Below are 18,506 nucleotides of genomic sequence, written 5' to 3'. Positions count from 1 at the left end.
TGTCCAGAAATAAGAGAAGCAAAGAAGGAGACGCTATGGCACATTTCCAGGCTCTCGGACTCCATCCCTCACTTCCAGAAAATTAAAAGTTGCCCCCCAAAGAGTAGACACCCACTCCTCAGTCTCCTTTCACAGTCCTGTCTGATTTCTGCCCCTTCCCACACTCTGACCTTCCTGTCTCCTCCTCCAACCAGCTAAGTGTAACTGAGGTCGTGACCAAGCCTGGGATGTGGCTGGAGAAATCCTTGATTACTCTCATTGACTGGTTACCCCTGCCTATTGGTCTCCTTAAAAAAGGAAAAAAGAATGCCTTTGACTATTTTCCCATAGCTCTATGATTGAAGAGAAGAGCCAAGAGTTCAGCAAAACACTGCAAAAGAAGAATGAGCAGAGACACAGAAAGAGAGAGTGAAGAAGAGTGGATGAGGGAATTTGGAAGTCTGAGTGTGAGGGCAGGGCTGACATTCTGGGACTTAGCCTCCCAGCTCTCTGCAGCCAGGCCTCAACAAGGAACACCCCCTGGCAGGAGTCAGCTACAGAAACCACAGTTCATGGCCATTTTTATGTCCACAGGCATAGGTTCTCCTCAGTGGGGCAGCCAGGCCTCCGGTTATAGCAGAGCTTCCAGCAACAGCCAGAGGGCCGCCACGGACCCAGCTGGAGCCCCACAGAGAACCACAGCCAGGGCCCACAGGAAGCAAACAGAGTCCACTTTAAGCTCCTTCCAAATCATTACCAACAGGCCTGGCCAGTTATCTCGGGCTAACAAGGGTCACGGTTCCAACCCCCACGTGCTTGTTGCAGCAGCAACTCGCCTTCCCACCACAGACCAACTCTGATTCCTGGCTGCAAACCCGTGCCCAGTCCAGACACAGCTGTCCCCTAAACCCACCAGCCATCTGAGCAACACACGTCTCTGGTGCTGGGAGGACCGGGAGAATGGCTGCAGAGTAGCCTATTTCCCAATGGTGCCTTTCATTAATTCCCTCATGTATTGTCTTCTTAGTTCAGCAGACCTGACCAGGCACAGTGCTGGGCACCTAGTAAGACATTGCCCTACTGACAAGTTAGGCCAATGATTCTTAATTTGAGGGCAGGGTCCAAGGTCTCCAGATGCTCAGGATCATCCCAGATTCTCTTCCCTGTGTCTGCAGACAACTCATAAAGTCCAGGGCAGAGTGACCAGTGAAGGCACCCAAGACAATGCCTCTATTTAGTCCTCATCATCCTTCTGCCAAAACACAAGTGTCTTTGCATGTTTTCCCTCAGCCTGAGGAAGCCCCAGTTTCGTGGCCTGAGCAGCCACACCCAACTCTCTCACCTGGGGGAAGCCAGGGGAGACCAACAGCAGACCTACCAGTTCAATGCAGCCCACATCACAGCCCCCAGACAGTCCTCATGCACCCCTGTCTCCCGGGAGAGGTTGAGGCTGTTACCAGCCCTGCCTGCTCCCTCTGCCTCTCAGCACACCTCCCACACCCACAGTTTGGCTGCCTGACACCAGCCCATGCCAGGCAGGAGGAAACATTGGAAACTGCTGGGAAATCATTATCATCTACGTCCCAAAGACAAAAAGAAACTACAGTAACTCCAGATTTCTTCCCTGTGGAAACACTGCAAGTGCTGCTCATGCAGCATGATTTTCATATGTATAAAGTTAGAATAGAATCTATGGAGGTTTCATAGGTCTCATGAGCTGGTTACTTTTTGAAAGAACTGCAGCTTCTAAGGAAAGCACTACTTTTTAGAAAACAAAATTTTTACTAAACTCCTTGGAGCACAGGGCCCAAGGAACACATAAGTGTGCCCAGGCAGCCTTGCGGGCAGAAGTGTTTGAGAGGCTAGTGTTAGGTCCTCTCCCCACTGGAAATAAACACGAAAACAAAAACTCCAAATAATCTGGTGAACCATGAGGTACAGGCATATAGAGAAAAGAGCCCATTTTTACAGTTCGGTTTAGCTTGTTGGGTTTTGCAAGCAGTGGTGAAATAAAGTGTCGTGCACTGTCATGCCAGAACCGCCCCCGCTCCCAATGTGAAGGAAAAATACAAAGACTGGGCAGGAAGGTGCAGTGACATGTTCTGAGGTGGCCTCAGGACAAGTGGGAGACGGTTGGCAGGCAGCGAGGCAAGCGCTAACCTTCAGGGTCTCGGAAACGGGCACCCCTGGCGGAAGGGACATCGGAGCAGTCATGCAGAATGGCTCCAGTGTGGGCAGTGAGTTTAACTCATTTATTGTTACAGGGATCACGTTATTCAACCGCACTTTAAACCTGGTTAGCTGGTTGCAGGAAGATTCTCATTTAGCTCCGAAACAATCTGTGGGAGACGTGGTCTGCCTTTTCAAAGCCTCCTTGAACCACACGGGGTTGCCCATGGCCTGAGCGCCATCTAGCGGCCAAATAAACATCTTTCTCACGTTTTCATTAAAATATTCATAATACCCTGAAAAAAGACCCAGGCCATCATCATCACCACCCGAAGGAAGACTGATGAAGGAACAGGGATCTACACTCTCCTTCTCTTTCAGGCAGCTTATGGCAGGCTCAGCCGTAGCCTCAGGAAACAGTGACAGAAAACAGTCAGAGGGTCTCTAACAGGGTCTGCCCCTGGATCCAGAGACAGGAAGAGCACCAGTCAGAAAACTAGAGAAGAAGTTCTTCTGCAGCAGCCCTCCCAGTCTGCAGTGGGGGTGAGGATTCCCCTTCTCACAGCCCGCCGTCATGACGCACTCACTGCCCCACCTCAAATCTTTCTACGGCCAAGACAGCCGTTCTCAGAAATTATCGGAACAGCATTAGGGAAAGGGCCCCACATCCTGGGACAGCAGTTCCCAGAGTTTGGGGCTGGGGGCAAGCCCTGCTGGCAGTGCCTTCGGGAGGCAGTTTTTGTGCAGCCCCCTAATTACAAGCATCAACAAGGAAATCAGAATGGCAGCGAGCAGCTAGGTGTTCACGCTGTGACAGCAGCTGGGAATTCACTGTACCATCCTTTACTTTTACATGTGCTTGAATTTTCTATAATGAAAAGTTATTTTTAATGTTTCAGACAACCTAGAAGAGAGTCATCAACTCCAAGAGCACTAGGTAGTCTTCCAGAAGTGGGGCACGCTGACCTGTCCTCTGGGTGAAGGATGGCTACAGAGCCCCGCGGACCCTGGGCACAGGAAACACCAGCACTGAGCCGACCCTGCCAGATAGCAAGTGCCCACCGGGACGGGAAACAGCTTCTGGGAGACCCAGGGGAGCATTCACCTGAAATTCTCAGGAAATCACCTTGAATCCTTAATAGAGTGCACAAAGACATAGCTTTTGTGGAACAAAGCAAACTTCTGGGACAGAACAGACACAGAGGGAAAGGAAACTATTCAAAGGAATGACAGAGGAAAAAGAAGACATGACAAGAAACTAAAAATGCAATAGCCAATTTGAAACTATATAGGAAGTAGTAAAAAACAGAATTAATACAGGAAAAATCAGAATTAATACAGGGAAAAATCAGGTGTGCAGAAAGCCAATAATAAGGGTACTAAACAGCAAACCTTACTTCAGGGCTCATTGTATGCCAGACACTCTAACAACTTTACATTTATAATCTCACTGGACCCTTTTAACAACTGATGAGCCTGAGACCGGTAGGAGGAGACTGGAGCAGCTCGCTCAGCTGCAGAGAAGCAGACCTGGGACCTGCGCTGCCTGGCTCCAGAACCCCAGCTCTTACCTGAGCCCGCCCCACCTAAGGCCGTCCAAGTCCTACTGCTAGACTGACAGAAACTATTCCTTGACGCAGATGTAAGAATCCACTGTGTATCAGACAACACTCAGTTAAACACAGTCCTGCACTTAGTGTGATCAAAGTACCTTTTTAACTACAGTAAAAAGGATACATTTCTACAAGCAGCACCTAGTTAGGAAAAAATAGACTACCTACAAAGGTAGTCTTCCCAAACTGCTCTCTGAAAACCCACCAAAATAAATTCAAAAAAGATTAAATATTTAGACATAAAAAATAAAAGGAAAAATTAAGTGAACTGTAAGGGGGTTTCCTGAAGTCCAACAGCATGACATAGGGAACAGAAGCCATACTTGCATTATTTCAATAAGAGACACTGAAAATAAACATAAGAAGTTAACTAGAAAACTGAATTAGGAAACAACAAAATAAGTATAAAAAGAGTTAAAGAAAAGAGTAAAAAGATGAGAGAATTAAAAATTAGAAAAAAAGGCCCAACCAATGTGGGCCAGTTGGTTGGGCGTCGTCCCGCACAGCTCAAGGTCAGGACGCGTACCCGCATTACAGGTGCTCCCTCGTCAGGGTGCGAACGAGAGGAGACTGATGGATGTATCTCGCTCACATCGATGTTTCTCTCCATTTCTCCCTCCCTTCCCCCTCTCTAAAAAGAGAGAAATGAAAAATTTTTAAGTTGTACATTTTTTAAAAAAACATGAAAAAATGTTAGAATCGATAAATAAATCCAAAAGCTGATTGTTTGAAATATCCAATAAAGTAGGGGCAACAAGTCTTCTAACAAGGCAAATCACAACAAAAGGAAAAGAAAACTCAAACACATATCATTAGAAATAAGAAAGGGGGAAACATCCGCAGATAGAGAATTGCTTCAATTATTGACCTGCACCACGCTGTGTAAACAAATTAGAAGACCTGGGTGTAATAAATGCTTTTCTAAGAAAATGTAAATGATCAAAACCGACTAAACTGACTAGAGGAAAAGTAACTGAAAACAGCAATGATCACAGGAGAAACTGGACATCTTCAAAGAACTGGTATCACATTCACTCAAAAAGGGCACCCAGCCCATACAGTTTTATAGGTGAGTAACTTCAAACACTCAAACGACTACCTTATTATGTTATATAAACTGCTCCAGATGTTAGAAAAGACTTTAAATCTTTCCAATTAATTTTGCAGAGCCAAAACCTAAGAAATAATAAGCACACATATCAATTAAAGACAATAGAAAATCAAGGAACAAGCCCAGAATACATTTAGTAATGTAGTAATTTAGGAAGGGCTAAAGGTGGTGTTTCCAAATACAGGGACAAGACCATTCAATACACAGTGTTGGTATCATCAAAGAACAATTTTGAAAAAAGTAATGTCAGATCCTTGCTTTATACACTAAGGAAAAATATTAACAGATTTGGCTAAATAAAAATTTTAGAATTCTGTCCATCAAAAGCTTTTAAATGGTAAGATAAAACTGACAAAAATTATTCACCACACATATGATGAGGGGAACATTAACATCCATACACACACAGAACCCTCACAAAACCATGAGAAGACAAACACACCGTCAGAAATATGGACAGCAACATGAACAGGCAATTTACCACAGAACATCATGGAATAAAATACATAAATATATAACTATTAAAATATTTTAAAATTTTCTTTGGTCAACTTCATCAGCTATCAGTGAAATAAAAATCAAGGCAACAGTGAAATTCACCCTTCAAAGTAACAAAGTTCTGTTTCAGTATCATTATTTTGCTCTGTGTTGGTGAAGGTGCAGCAAAAGAAACTTATGTGATTAGAGTGTAAATCAGTCCAATCTTTTTGAAGGGCAACTTTGATATACACAAATAGCTTTAATATGTCCAAATCCTTTGACATAGCAATTCTGCCTCTAGGCATCCCTCCAAAACAAAATTGTGAATTGAATAGAGTCAGCTACAAAACATTCAATATAAAGTTAGTTGTTTAGAACATGGAAAACACTAGAAAATACCTAAACAATTCAACATTAGCTAGTTAACATGGACTATGGTGCATCCACATGTGGAATATGTGTATTCATTTAGAATTAATTTGTAGAAGAATATTTAATAAGATGAATAAACATCTGTATTGCATTGCCAGGGGACAGAAAGCAGTTTTCAAAGTCATTGGAAATTTTTGGAAACAATGTTTATCGTGTGTGCAGGTTCATACACCTGCATGCATGTGCGTGCATGCATATACATGCATGTAGGTGTGCACAGATACACACAGAAAGGTCCCAGAGCATCAAGTTAGCTTCTGCCTGAACACAGGGTAGGCTGATAGAGGGTAGGTCTATGGATAATTTCATGGGTGAATTTTATCATCTTCTTTCAGAATGTTTCTTTAAAATTTTACAAAATGATCTTGGACTACTTTTTAACAGACTACTATGAAAGGTATTGCAAAACAGACACTGCTGGAGCATAGCCGGCCAATGCAGAACTGGACGGCCGGGTCGCTGCCACCCCCAGTGACCTCTGCAGGAGTGGGCTGACCTTCCATCCCCTCAGGGGTGCATCCCACCCTCCGAGGTGTGGAGAATCCTAAGTGTCCACAAGCCCATCCTCCGACTGGCCAGAGCCCGGCTCCCTGGGAAACAGGCAGCAAAGACCTTGTAATCTTCCCTGTCCTGCAAACTCTCAAAACTAGAGGTGTAAGACAGGCAGAGGTGGGACGAGGGACAGTATGGGGGCCAGAGGGCAGAAGAGAGGGGGAGCTTACCTTCTATTTCTCCTCCTGGGGCAGAGATTTTTGACATACTCAGGTAGGTGGTGGCCACGATGTCATTGTGGGTAAGGCGGTCCCTAGAATAGGGGACAGAGAAGGCCTGAACAGGAAGGGGGAAAAGACTGCAGCCCACCCAGAAGGAAGTGGCCTTGGTTGTACATCATTAGGGGTCCCAGGCTTCCCACTGGGTATGTTACTGAGGCCTGGTAATCCCAGGAAAAAGAGACTGGAAATTAAATGTTGCTCAAGGAGAACTAGTTGCTCCTTGGTGGAAACTAATCCATCCCAACAACCATCAGTTCCCATCACCCAGCCGACATTGAGCTACCAGCCTGGATGTCTTTGGGGACATGGAAGGTGGGAGGGAGGAGGCCAGAGGCAGGAGGCAAGAGGCTGCTCTGGGAGCCAGGCCCCCAGACCCAGGGAGAGCCAGGCTCCAGGAGCTCAAGAAATGTCCAAACCAAAGAGAAAACCAAGTAACCAGGAAGAAACTAGCTCCAAGGCCAAGATTTCAAATTAGTTAACGCTGCCCTGGCTGGTGTGGTTCAGTGGACTGAGCGCTGGGTTGTCAACCAAAAATGTCCTGCTCCCAGTCCAATTTCCAGTCAGGGCACATGCCTGGGTTGTGGGACAGGTGCCCAGTCAGGGCACTCAAGAGGCAACCAATCAATGTAACTCTTGCACATTGACGTGTCTCTCCCGGTCTTTCTCCCTCCCTTCCTCTCTCTCTGAAAGTAAATAAATAGAACCTTTAAATAATAAATAAATACATTAGCCAACACTAATGCACCATTCCTTCCTGCGTCTGACTTTCTACATGACGAAACACGGTTAACCTCCTTTATCTTTCAGGATCCTCTCAACAGCCTTAGAACACAGGCACTTTCATTGCCATCTCCGCTGCACACGTGAGAACACGGAGACTTAGACCCAGGCAGTCGGAGGTCAGCCTGGGAGGGAGGGGCAGAGCCACGGCACACAGCTCCCCTCGTGTGCCCCGCTTCCCAGGAGCAAGGCTTCTCCCCTCCCCACCCGCACAGGGGGCCGTGTGTGGGAGCTCGAGGAGACTCACCGGCCAGTGCACCCATCAGCCACAGTGTCCTGTGCAGGCCCTCACTGGCCCCTGTGACAGTAATGTACACTACCAGCAGGCATTCACCGAGCACTACTGAAAGCCCAGCACTGTGCGAAGACCACCCATGACCTAGGCCACGTCCTCATGTCGGCCCTCTGAGGCGGGCACTCCAATTAGCCCCAACTCCAGACGAGACAGCTGAGTTTCCAAGATTAAATATTTTGCCAAGATGGCAAAGCTGGGATTTGAGCGGCACATGCCCAATATGGAAACCAGAGTTCTGACTGCAGCAACCTGCTGCTTCCTTGTCAGGCTAGGCCAGGGGTCCTCAATCCACTGACTTTGACCCCCAGGGGACACTGGGCAATGTCCGGAGACATTTTTGGTATTGGGGGAGGGGTGCAGAGAGAGGCCTCGGTTGCTGCTAAACATCCTACAATGTATCGTACAGTCTCCCACATAAGAGAATTTTCTGGCCCACATGTCATCATCATGCTGAGGCTGAGAAACACTGGGCTGAGCAAGACCTATCTTATCTCCTTCTGGAAGTTTCCTGTGCATTTTCCCTCTGTTTCTGCGGCCTGAAGGCCCTGTCTCCCTGCTTCCTGGTGTTTGGCCACAGTCGGCTCGAGGCAATGAAGGCAACACAGAGCCCCACTGTGCAAGGAGCCTGCGCATGGTGATCTGCCTCCTCTTTTAAGTCTCCGCCAGTTCTCTGCAGCTCCCTTCCTTTCTCTGCATTTCCCCGGGAGGTGATTAAGCTTCAGTATTAATTTTTTCCATCAGGGCGGGGGCTACACGGGGAAGGTGGATTGTCAGCACAGATCTTTATCACTTTTCCTGGTGCATGAGTTAGTACGAATTGGAGAGTTATAACTCCCTCAAACAGTTCACAGTGAGGTTATGACCCCGGACAACGGACAGGTGAGGGCACTTTTAAACTGCCTCTCCGACCAACCCCTGGGAAAGACCAGCACTTGGAGAGGAATGGGGTTTCTAACATCTGGTCTTACCTGAGTCTGCTGAGGAAGGAAAGAGAACGGAAGAACGGTTTCGTTTTAATAGGGGCAGGAGGAGGGTATTTGGGGAGTTTTGTTTTTTAATGAAAGAAAAGTTCTTAAAGAATCAAATGGAAGATTAAGTTACAGAGAAAAGGCCATATGGACTAGATCATATTCCAGGATTCAGGTAATAACACAAGTTTATCCAAGTTTTCTGGGAAGAAAGCTCTGTTCTGGATAGGAACTTGCAGCAGTGGAATGCCTCCTGGTCAACACTTGGGTTTTGGGGCTTGGGTTGCTTTTGGAAAATACAGCGAGTCTGAAAATAGACTCACAATAAAAACGCCACTTCGCCCCAGACCAGAGATACAGCCACCAGATTCCGTCATGTGTTTGGATTGCACAGCACGCTGCTGCCCATGACACAGCTCATGGGGACTCAGGCAAGGCCCGTCCCCCCACACACGGGACAACCACCCCGTGTGCACACATGGGGACACATGCATCCACATGCACAGACACGCAGAGCCCATCCTCTCCATCCCCTGTCAACACAACGCACATGTGTGCCTGCACTCTGCAAGCTAAGCTGGAGGGATCATCTGTGGACACAAAGCACATCTCCCCACAACCCGCTCCCCCACTGAACATACCGGCGGTCAGGGCCCGAGAGGCCACTCCCTCCTGGCCCTCCCAGCCGTTCCCTCCTGCCCTCTAATGCTCACAAGCTGTTTTCTTTAGGCCTGGGGAACTGGCGAGCACTTTAATGGCTCTGTGGCCTGGGGGTTTTCCCTACTCTCTCATTATCCTCCTGGCTGGGGGTGCCTTGGGCCTGAGACCAAAGGACAACACACTGAGAACCGCAGAGCCAAGATTTTGGGGGGGCAGAGAAAGGACAACTCTCTCCTTTTGGAAAGCATGGTGTATAGAAGGCTCTAGAGATCAGCGTACGGACCCCCAAGGGCCCTCTGGTGTGGGAGAGACCCCCTCAACGTAGCAGGAGGCAGTGTGGCCTGTGGTTAAAGTGTGGGCTTTGGGAGCAGCAGGCCTGGCCCCAACCACTTCCCAGCTGTCACCTGGAGCAGATTACTCAGTCTTTGCCAACCTCCCCCACATCTGCGAAGAAGGGGTCAAGCTGAGGATCAGGGGAGACTGTGCACATAAAGAGTATGCTGGGCACAGGCCCTGACCTAGGCTCAGCCAGTGCTAGAGACTGTTCCCTCTCTAAGATGCCCATGTGGGTGCTGCCCTCACCTGCTAAAAGCCCAGCTGGCATCCCTGCTCAGGCAGCCCTGCCACTTCCCAGCCTAGAGACCTTGCTGTTCCACCCTCCCTACCCAGGGGCATCACTGCCTGTGTCCAAAGAAGCTCTGCTCTTTCCAGCCTCCTTGGCTTTGCTTCTGATCCCCTCTTTACTGGAATGCCCTCATCCTGTACTTATCAAAACCCCACCTTCTCCAGGAAGCCTGCTTGGCCCCTCCTGGCCTCGGGGATCTCAGGCTCCTGGAGCCCCCCCAGCCCCACCTGGCTGCCCTCCTATCTGCCTCCAAGCAGGGCCGTGAGTAAGCTTCCCAAGAATGGTCCACACCCTCTCCTCCTCTGCCTCCGCAGAGGAAACTGAGTCACCCAAACACACTCTCCCACTGCATGCAGGCTGAATGGAAGGAAACTGAAGGACCCCCGAGGACAGCCACCTCTAAAGACCCTGAGCCCAGAGCTCACCAGTCCATGATACGAATCCTCATTTTCTCACACATGGAGGGAAACTGCAGAGAGAAGAGATAAGTCTCGGTGTGGAGTCCCTTTGAAGAGCCAGAAATCCGGGACATGGACAGGACACTGAGGAGTCCAGGAGCCTGGGGCCTCGAGGGGTGGGCCCACCGGGGACGAGGCTCACCATGGCAGGCAGCGTGATGCTCTGGTTCCACTGAGGGTTGGCCGTCTTCTCCAGGATTTTGCTGCAGAGCTAGAAGACACAGAGGTAGATGGAGCTCCTCAGGGACTCTGAACTCCCTTGGGGACCACCCCAGCTAGCGGCAGTTCTTCTGCTGGGCAGAAGGCCCGAAGGCTCTGGGGTCCTGTGCGGTGGGCCTAGACACAGGGAATCTTTGCAGAGACAGCTCAGTGGCAAGTCAGGCCCAAGCTGGGGACCAGATTGCCTGAATGCTACAGTTCTCACCCTTATTTTGGGCTCAAATTCCCCCTCCCCTACCTCCCATTACAGGCAATGACCCTAAATGAGGAGGTTCTGCACCCAGACTGACTTTCCTAGGGCCCTACAGCCTGAGGCAAGTCCTTTTGCCCGCCAGCCCAGATCACCTGCCCCTTTGGAAGACTGTGGGCCCTAGCAGTTTAGAGATGGGGGGAGGAGAAGGCGAGAAGGGAACGAAGGGCCAGGCCAGGGCCATGCACCAGCATCCAAGAGTGAGAGGAAAATTAAGTGAATATACAAACCCCATAAGACACAGTCTGCCTCAGATCAGCCCTGCTCTTAAGACTTGGCTTTCCACAAACAAGAAACCTAGCAGAGGTGAGAATCGGATCCAAACCAGCCCCTCGAGTACTCGGCTCTGCCCTTGGAGTCCCCAGGGCAGCGCCAGGCCCCTTAGCCAGCTCAGGGCATCCTGTTCCCACACGGTAAAAGCTCATTTCAGACATATAGGACCCTGGTAGGTTTGCATGTCCTGCATAGTAAATGCTTTTTTGGAGCATTGACTACGGGCACTGCATTGTATGAAGCATTTACATGCATCATCTCATTTAACAAGCAACTGACCTAGGTCAGTGGTTTCAGCCTCTCCATGAGATGACAATGGTGCAGCCAGGACTGTCTCTATCCTTGGTCCACCTGGTGCTGACCCCAGTCCCCACCCTCTCCTCCTCCCTGTGAGAGGAGCCCAGGCAAAGTCTGGGGCAGGGCTGGGTGCCAGGATGTGGCCCTCGAGTGATCAAAAGGAAAGAAGAGAGCCTAATGATCCAACTAAATGATGGGCAGAGCGGGATGCAGCTCTCAGGGATGGGGTTACAAAGGGTTGTACCATGCATAAAAAGATGCTGAACCTCCCTTGTGATAAAAGCAACACAAATAAAACCAATGAAATACCATTTCTCACCCATCAGATCTGTAAAATTCTCTAAAAGTTGGGTAGTCCTCTATTGATAAGGATTTGAAGAAACACAACCTCTACAGAGATCAACTGGCCACTATCGAAATACCAAACGCATTCTCTGGCTGGTGTAGCTCAGTGCATTGTGTGCCAGCCTGTGAACCAAAGAATCACCAGTTCGATTCCCAGTCAGGGCATATGCCTGGGTTGCAGGCCAGGTCCTCAGTAGGGGGCGCACAGGAGGCAACCACACATTGATGTTCCTCCCCTTCTTTTCCTCCCTTTCCCTCTCTCTAAAAACAAGTAGATAAAATCTTAAAAATACCAGATGCAAATACCCTTTGACCTACCAATTCTACTTCTAGACATGTATCCTACAGAAATACCTGCACATGTGCAGAACAGCATATGTACGAGGTTATTCACTGCAGCATGGCTTGTACTGGCAAGGACTGGGAATAGTCCCTGTGTTACCGACAGAGGGCAGATTAAATAAATGTTGGTCCAGCCACACAATGGAGAACTATGTGGCTCTAAAAAGAACGAGGACTGCTCTGTGACAGGAAACAATCTCCAGGTTATCTCATTAATTGGAAAGCTAAGTAATGAGGATGTCCCGTACAACATGTAGAATATAGTTAACACTGGCATAGGTATATTTGAAAGTTGTTAAAAGTAGAGCCTAAGAGTTCTGATCACAAGGGGAAAACCTTGTGTTTTTTGGGGGGGCGGGGATCTATACGAGAGGATGGATGTTAACTAAACTTACGACAATCATTTCACAAAATAAGTCATTATGCTGCAGGCCTCAAATTTATGCAGCTCTATATGTCAATTATATCTCAATAAAGCTGGGGGAAATTGAAAAGCAAGGGACAGCACAATAAGTATACTGGGCAAACACTTGTGTTAAAAGGGTAAAATCTAAGAATTTACAGTCAGAGTTGCCTGCATGTGCTCAATGAAACCAGAATGATGCAAAGGAAACTGCCCTGGTTTCGTTTGCAAGTGAGGACAGGAACCTACTGTCATATGAGCACGAAGCGAGAGGAGTTCTCATGATGGGTGATGGAGGCAGACAGGTGGCAGACAGACACAGGTAGATGGTAGGTAGGTACAGACACACATACAGATATAGACAGAGATAGATGATAGAGATTAGATAAACAGATGGATGTGTATACATATATAATAAACATATTTCCTAATTCAAAAACTAGATGAGCAAAATTTTAAAACAAAAAAGGACTCTTGGCTGGAATGGGAGTAAAAGGGAGAAAACTGTACTTGAACAAAGATTAAAATTTAAAAAAAAAGAAAAAAGGAAAAAAAAGGACTCTTTAACCAGACACAGCTGAGAGACCCTGCCAACATCCACCCCAACTCCCTGGAGCAGGAAGGCACCGGCGGCCACACAGTCCCCAGAGCGATGCGGGAAGTTGAAGACCTTCTCCACAGGGAGGGAAGCCATCACCTGGCTCCCCTCTGGGCTTCCCCTGAGAGAGCCACTGGGATGTGGGTCTGGGAACCTGAAGAGCTGGTCCCGTGGCCACACTCAGACCAGCGGGCCTCTGGCCCTGAAGATCTCAACATCCCTCCCACATCCTGTTCACTGCCCACATGCTCAACCCAGGTAGCCCGAGCCTCTCCTCCTCCCCATCTTCTCTACACCTTTCAAAAACAAACAAACAAACAAACAAACAAACAGGGCAACCTCCTTCACTTGCTGATAGTATGAAATCAGTGCAGACTTTCTAGAGGAATACTTGGCCACCTTTATCAAATACTTAAAAATAAGCATGCCCTTGACCGGGTTCTAAGAACCTCCCCATAGAAAGGCAGAGTGTGGACAAGGACTCCTGTGCACTGACTTGTCACAACGTTGCTCATAAAAGAGGAAGATTCCAACAAAAAATTATTTTAAAATAGATTAAATATTATGTTGCATTCACCTAATAGAACAGTAGGCAGTCATTAAAAAACTGATTTCAAAGGCTGTGTGGTAACCTAAGAAAACATTAAACGATGAAAGCAGTTTGCCAAACTGCACAGGTGCAGCTGAGTCTCATCAGGGTGGCAGTTGCACGTTCTTCAAACCACCGAGAACCCTGAATTAGCAAACGCCGAACCACTGCTTCCAAGGGAAATACGGTATTCAGTTCCTGCCAGCCTCTCTCACAACATATTTGTTAATTATTCAGTATATAACTTTATGTTGTAAGTGTTTCTGCTTGAAGGCACCTTATTTAATATATACTGTTGATTCATTAACATTGAATCCCTGGTCAACAGCACTACCTCATGCCTGAATGAAGCTTGTCTAACACAGACTTTCTCCACAAGGCACGTCATAGCCTTCCTGCACTTCGGAACCCTGGAAAGCTTCGCAGCACCACACGTGGGGGCTCTTTTTAACAGTGAAATCACCAATAAAATACAAAAACAAAACAAAACACGTGACACTGAGTAAACCAAGGAAAGGACTGATTTATGAGATGACAGCTGGAACAAGAAGGCGGAGCGTCACAATGCTCCCGCTAAGCAGGCAACGTGCTAGTGGGCCTGCTGGGAGGTTTTTGCCCCTCCGCACATGCGCACAAATGATCACGAAAGCGCCCTGATTTTGGAGTTACAAATAAATTTTAGCAAGTAGGCAAATTTGCAAATACAGAATCTGCAAGTAATTAAAACCAACTGAAACCTGAATCTGATTTTTTCCCCCGGGGATGGGGTGGGGTGAGAAGCACAGAGAGGAAAACGTAGTAGCAGGCATAGACACAAATGTCAAAGGTAGGTGTCTCCAGAGTAGTGTGGGCCACGGAGATATGGTTAATGTTCTTTTGTTTTCCTTGGGCTTCTTTGAATATTTTCTCTCTCTCTCTCTCTCTCTCTCTCTCTCTCTCTCTCTCTCTCTCTCTCTTTGCAATTTATAGGTTTTATTCTTGTACTCTGGTAAAAAAAAAAATTGTTTTAAAGTTTCTCACTTTGTCCTGCAAGTATCTACACACAACTCTCTCTGTCTCTGTCTCCCCCACCCTCTCCCTCCAAGCCCCCCCCATCTCTGTCTCTCTCTCTCCCCCCTCCCCACCCCTCCATCTCATTTCCCTAGTAGCTCTGCCAAATCAGGTATGATTCGCACCTTAGATAATAGTGCCACCAAGTGTCCATAAGAGGAAACGCAGAGAGTGTCAGGCTGGGGTTGGTGGACACACAGAAGACAAAACCCTAGATTGGGATGCAATGAGAAAAGGTGACACACGAGCAGACTGAGAGAGAGATGCAGGAAGGGGAGTGGAGAGAGTGTACGGAGGGCATGACAAGGTGACTGGTGGGGCGGGGGGGGGCGGGTACACAGAGGCCTGGTGACCAGCAGGCTAAAACTTTCAAGAGGCAAGGTCTCAGCTCCCCCCTTGGCACAAGCCCCTTCCTTCTAGAGGGAAAATGGAGGGTGCAGCTTCTCGCACCAGACCCTGACCCCAAGCCCAAAGCTGCACGGGGGCAGGACCCCCAGAGAACACTTCCACCTCACTGCGAATGAGTTTGCAGTCTGAGTCACCTCCCAGCACACACTGCTCTGAGACCCGTGTTAGATGGGGGTTCAGGAGCCAGCGTGAAGGGGCTCCCAGTGGCCAACTTCAAGACAGTTCATACACCCCCACAATGATGACTGATTTCAACACAGAGAATTAATAAATATTAAGGTCCCATATTAATACTCATAAAGACAGAGGAAGAAGAAAACTCTTCTTCACAGAAAAAGCGCCAGCTGATAAAGAGAAGGAATGTTAACGGGAAAATCACCACTTCGCAATCCCAAGTACACGACTTGCCCAGGCAAGGAGGCCGAGGCTGCACAGAGCATTAGGTGAGAGGCGGCAGAACACGAAATCCACCCGGAGCCAATGGAGCACCCACGGATTACGTGCAGACTGCAGGGGGAGCATTCACTTTGACAAGGGAATGATCTGGAAACACCACCTTCACCAAGTGATCAGTCATCACTGATGATGGGACAGGCTGACATTATCGCTTCCTGATGTGATGCAACATGAGGTATGGAACATCACCTATGACACATTTGTGCCAAAGTATTTCATCTGAACCTAATCTGGTCTTGAGACCTAACTCCAGTTTCCAGGAACTGCCCAGGCCAGCGGGACAAGGCAAATGACATGAGAGGGAGCAGCCAGGCAGATTCAGAACGCGGACACACGGCCCGGGCTCTTCAAAGTTTCAATGGTGCAGGGTGAGAAAAATGGGGTGGGGGCGCGTGAAGGATGCTTAAGAAGAGACAAAGAGGCATAACAACCGAATGCAAAGCACGTATTCCATTTTGGAGAAAATCAGAGAAAATTTGTACACACCATCTAACATTAGGAAATCATTATTAATTTCCTAGGGTGATAATGTTATTATTGTTATTAAGAATTTTCTTTTTCTGGCCCTGGCTGGCGTAGCTCAGTGGATTGAGCGCAGGCTGCGAACCAAAGTGTCACAGGTTCGATTCCCAGCCAGGGTACATGCCTGGGTTGCAGGCCATAACCCCCAGCAACCGCACACTGATGTTTCTCTCTCTCTCTATCTCCCTCCCTTCCCTCTCTAAAAAATAAATCAATAAAATCTTTTTTAAAAAAGTTTTTTTAAGAATTTTCTTTTTCTCAGAAGATACATTCTGAGGACTTTAGAGGTAACGTCAGCAACTAGGTTGTAAGTGATTGAGTGCAGAGGGGGAGGCAGTATCCCTTTAGACAGAGAGAGTAAACGCCACAACATGTTAGCAATTGTTTAATCGAGGTGGAGCCCATACCAGTGGTTGAATGTTCACTGAACCATTCTTTTAACTATTCTTTATGCTTTAAAACATTAAAGGGTTAGGGGAAAAGTCTATTATTTATATGTATGGTGCCTTATGGGTAATTTTATTTACATTTTTCTGTATGTTTCAAAATTCCTTGACAACTATGTACATCAATAATAAAAGTAGGCAGTCTGGACGTCAGAGAGAAGGTGGAGAGAGGAAGTATGCACAGACAAGGCCTTCCCAAGGCCTTCTGAAATCACACCTGGCCCGAGTGAGCGTCTCTGCTTGAGCCCCCTTCTGTGCGCACACGCCCCCAATGGGGGGGCCACAGGCAGCATGTCTGCACCTCACCTGGCCTACACTCTGCCCTTGCCTGAGAATCCTCCTGCGTCTTTGCTCCTTACCATTTTCCCCGCAAAGCTGACCTCCACGAAGGGATCCACCAAGTTCTTCCTGTTACTGTCAAAGCCAAAGAGCTGCTTCACGTTGTCCATCACGGCGTCGTCCACTGGAGAGAAGAATACATTGGTCGCTGTCCACCTGCTGTCCCACCTCCAAAACCCTGACTTCCTGCCTACCGGTCTCCAGGTGGTCTTGGGAAAGAGAGAGAGGCTGTGGCACCTGCTCAGCCCAGGGCCTCACAGGAGGGAGGACCACGTCAGGACAGCAGCTGCTGAAGGCACCGCACCACCTCCTCACCCAGCCCCCACAGCTTGTCCACTGTCTCCCTGCTCTCGGTGTCTTTCGGGACAGGGCCACCAGATGATTGACTAAAAGTCTACCTCAACGAAGGCAGTAAAGCATGGTGTGGCTTGGTTGGTTGGGCATCATCCCACAAACCGAAAGGTCGCCAATTCAATTTCCAGTCAGGGCACATGCCTGGGTTGTGGGCCAGGTCTCCAGTCGGGGGCATGTGAGAGGCAACCGATCGACGTTTCTCTCACACATCAATGTTTCTCTCCCTCCCTTCCCCTCTCTCTAAAAATCAATAAATAAAATCTTTAAAAAAAAATAAGGGCAGTAAACATCCAGAAAAGGACTGGAAGTTGTTATAAGAATATCCCATTATTGATATTTGTTTGATATTTTTCTTCATATTCAACTAACAACTCAATTCTGTTTTTTAATGAATTTTTAATCTATGTTGCTCTGAAACAATATTCTGCTAACTTAGCCATATTGATAGGTAGATAGATGGCAGATAGATAAATGGATAGATGGTAGATGCATATGTGTGAATGCATGTGTATGGACGTGTCATCTGTAATGTACATACATACATGAATTAGGGAGAGGAGGGGACAGTTAAAGATCATATTCTAGCTAGTGTCTATATGACTTCCACAGATAGCAATGATGGACAAATATTTAGGTTCGGTTTACCCACCCATTTTGTTTTATTCATATGTAAACAACATTGCAGAGAATTAAACATAGAGTGCCTTCACCTCAAGCAAAGCAGGCATTCCTATTTAAATCCCCAGCCCCCTGTGGAATCTCTCCAGCTTCACTCTGTGTAGTTGTAACTAATAAATGCAGAATGCTTTTCAGTATGTATTTTAATGACCATTTAATACCCATTGCTATTTAAAGGCTTTCCCCATGACTTTGGTTCAATTAAGCCTGTGCAGAAGGAACCCATTTCATTTATTGATGTCATTAGTCAAAGCAGAGACCTTCCTTCAACCAATTAGCTTTATGCAAAATTTGTAGACAGGGACCCAAGTAGCAAATGTTCTCACTGACTCTGCCATGAACAGCCCCTGGCTTATGCCACCAGTGCAGGCTCCCCAGCGGAGGCTCACTGCCCACAGCACAACCGAACCACCTCAGGAGCCTTTGAAGACAACTGGTGTTCGAATCCTACCCCAAACCAAGTCCATCTGAAACCCTGGAGGTGGGGCCCAGGCGCCTGTACCTTAAAGCTCCCCTGGTGATTGTAACACACAGCCTGGGTTGACGCCCACAGCTCTAGAATGTTAAGTATACAGTAAGTCCTCCCTGAATGTC

The 18,506-nt window shown here is 47.7% G+C and overlaps 1 protein-coding gene across 18 annotated transcripts in view; it reads right to left on the bottom strand.

The window, feature by feature from the left end:
• The window catches only part of DYSF (dysferlin), a 201,284-nt gene that overhangs the window by 119,980 nt on the left and 62,798 nt on the right, over nt 1-18,506 (bottom strand). For all 18 annotated transcript variants that reach the window (XM_045828610.1, XM_045828607.1, XM_045828615.1 and 15 more), the window contains 4 exons: nt 16,901-17,004; nt 10,486-10,554; nt 10,311-10,354; nt 6,507-6,589 (listed from right to left, as the gene is read on the bottom strand). In XM_045828610.1, coding sequence (XP_045684566.1) covers nt 6,507-6,589; nt 10,311-10,354; nt 10,486-10,554; nt 16,901-17,004 — 300 coding nt within the window. The remainder of the gene's footprint in view (nt 1-6,506; nt 6,590-10,310; nt 10,355-10,485; nt 10,555-16,900; nt 17,005-18,506) is intronic.

This window comes from Phyllostomus hastatus, unplaced genomic scaffold (assembly GCF_019186645.2).
Source record: "Phyllostomus hastatus isolate PE091 unplaced genomic scaffold, TTU_PhHast_1.1 phas_scaffold_78, whole genome shotgun sequence".
Taxonomy (NCBI): Eukaryota; Metazoa; Chordata; class Mammalia; order Chiroptera; family Phyllostomidae; genus Phyllostomus; species Phyllostomus hastatus.
Note: the sequence above shows the minus strand (reverse complement) of the source record. Positions and strands in the feature narration are given on the sequence as shown.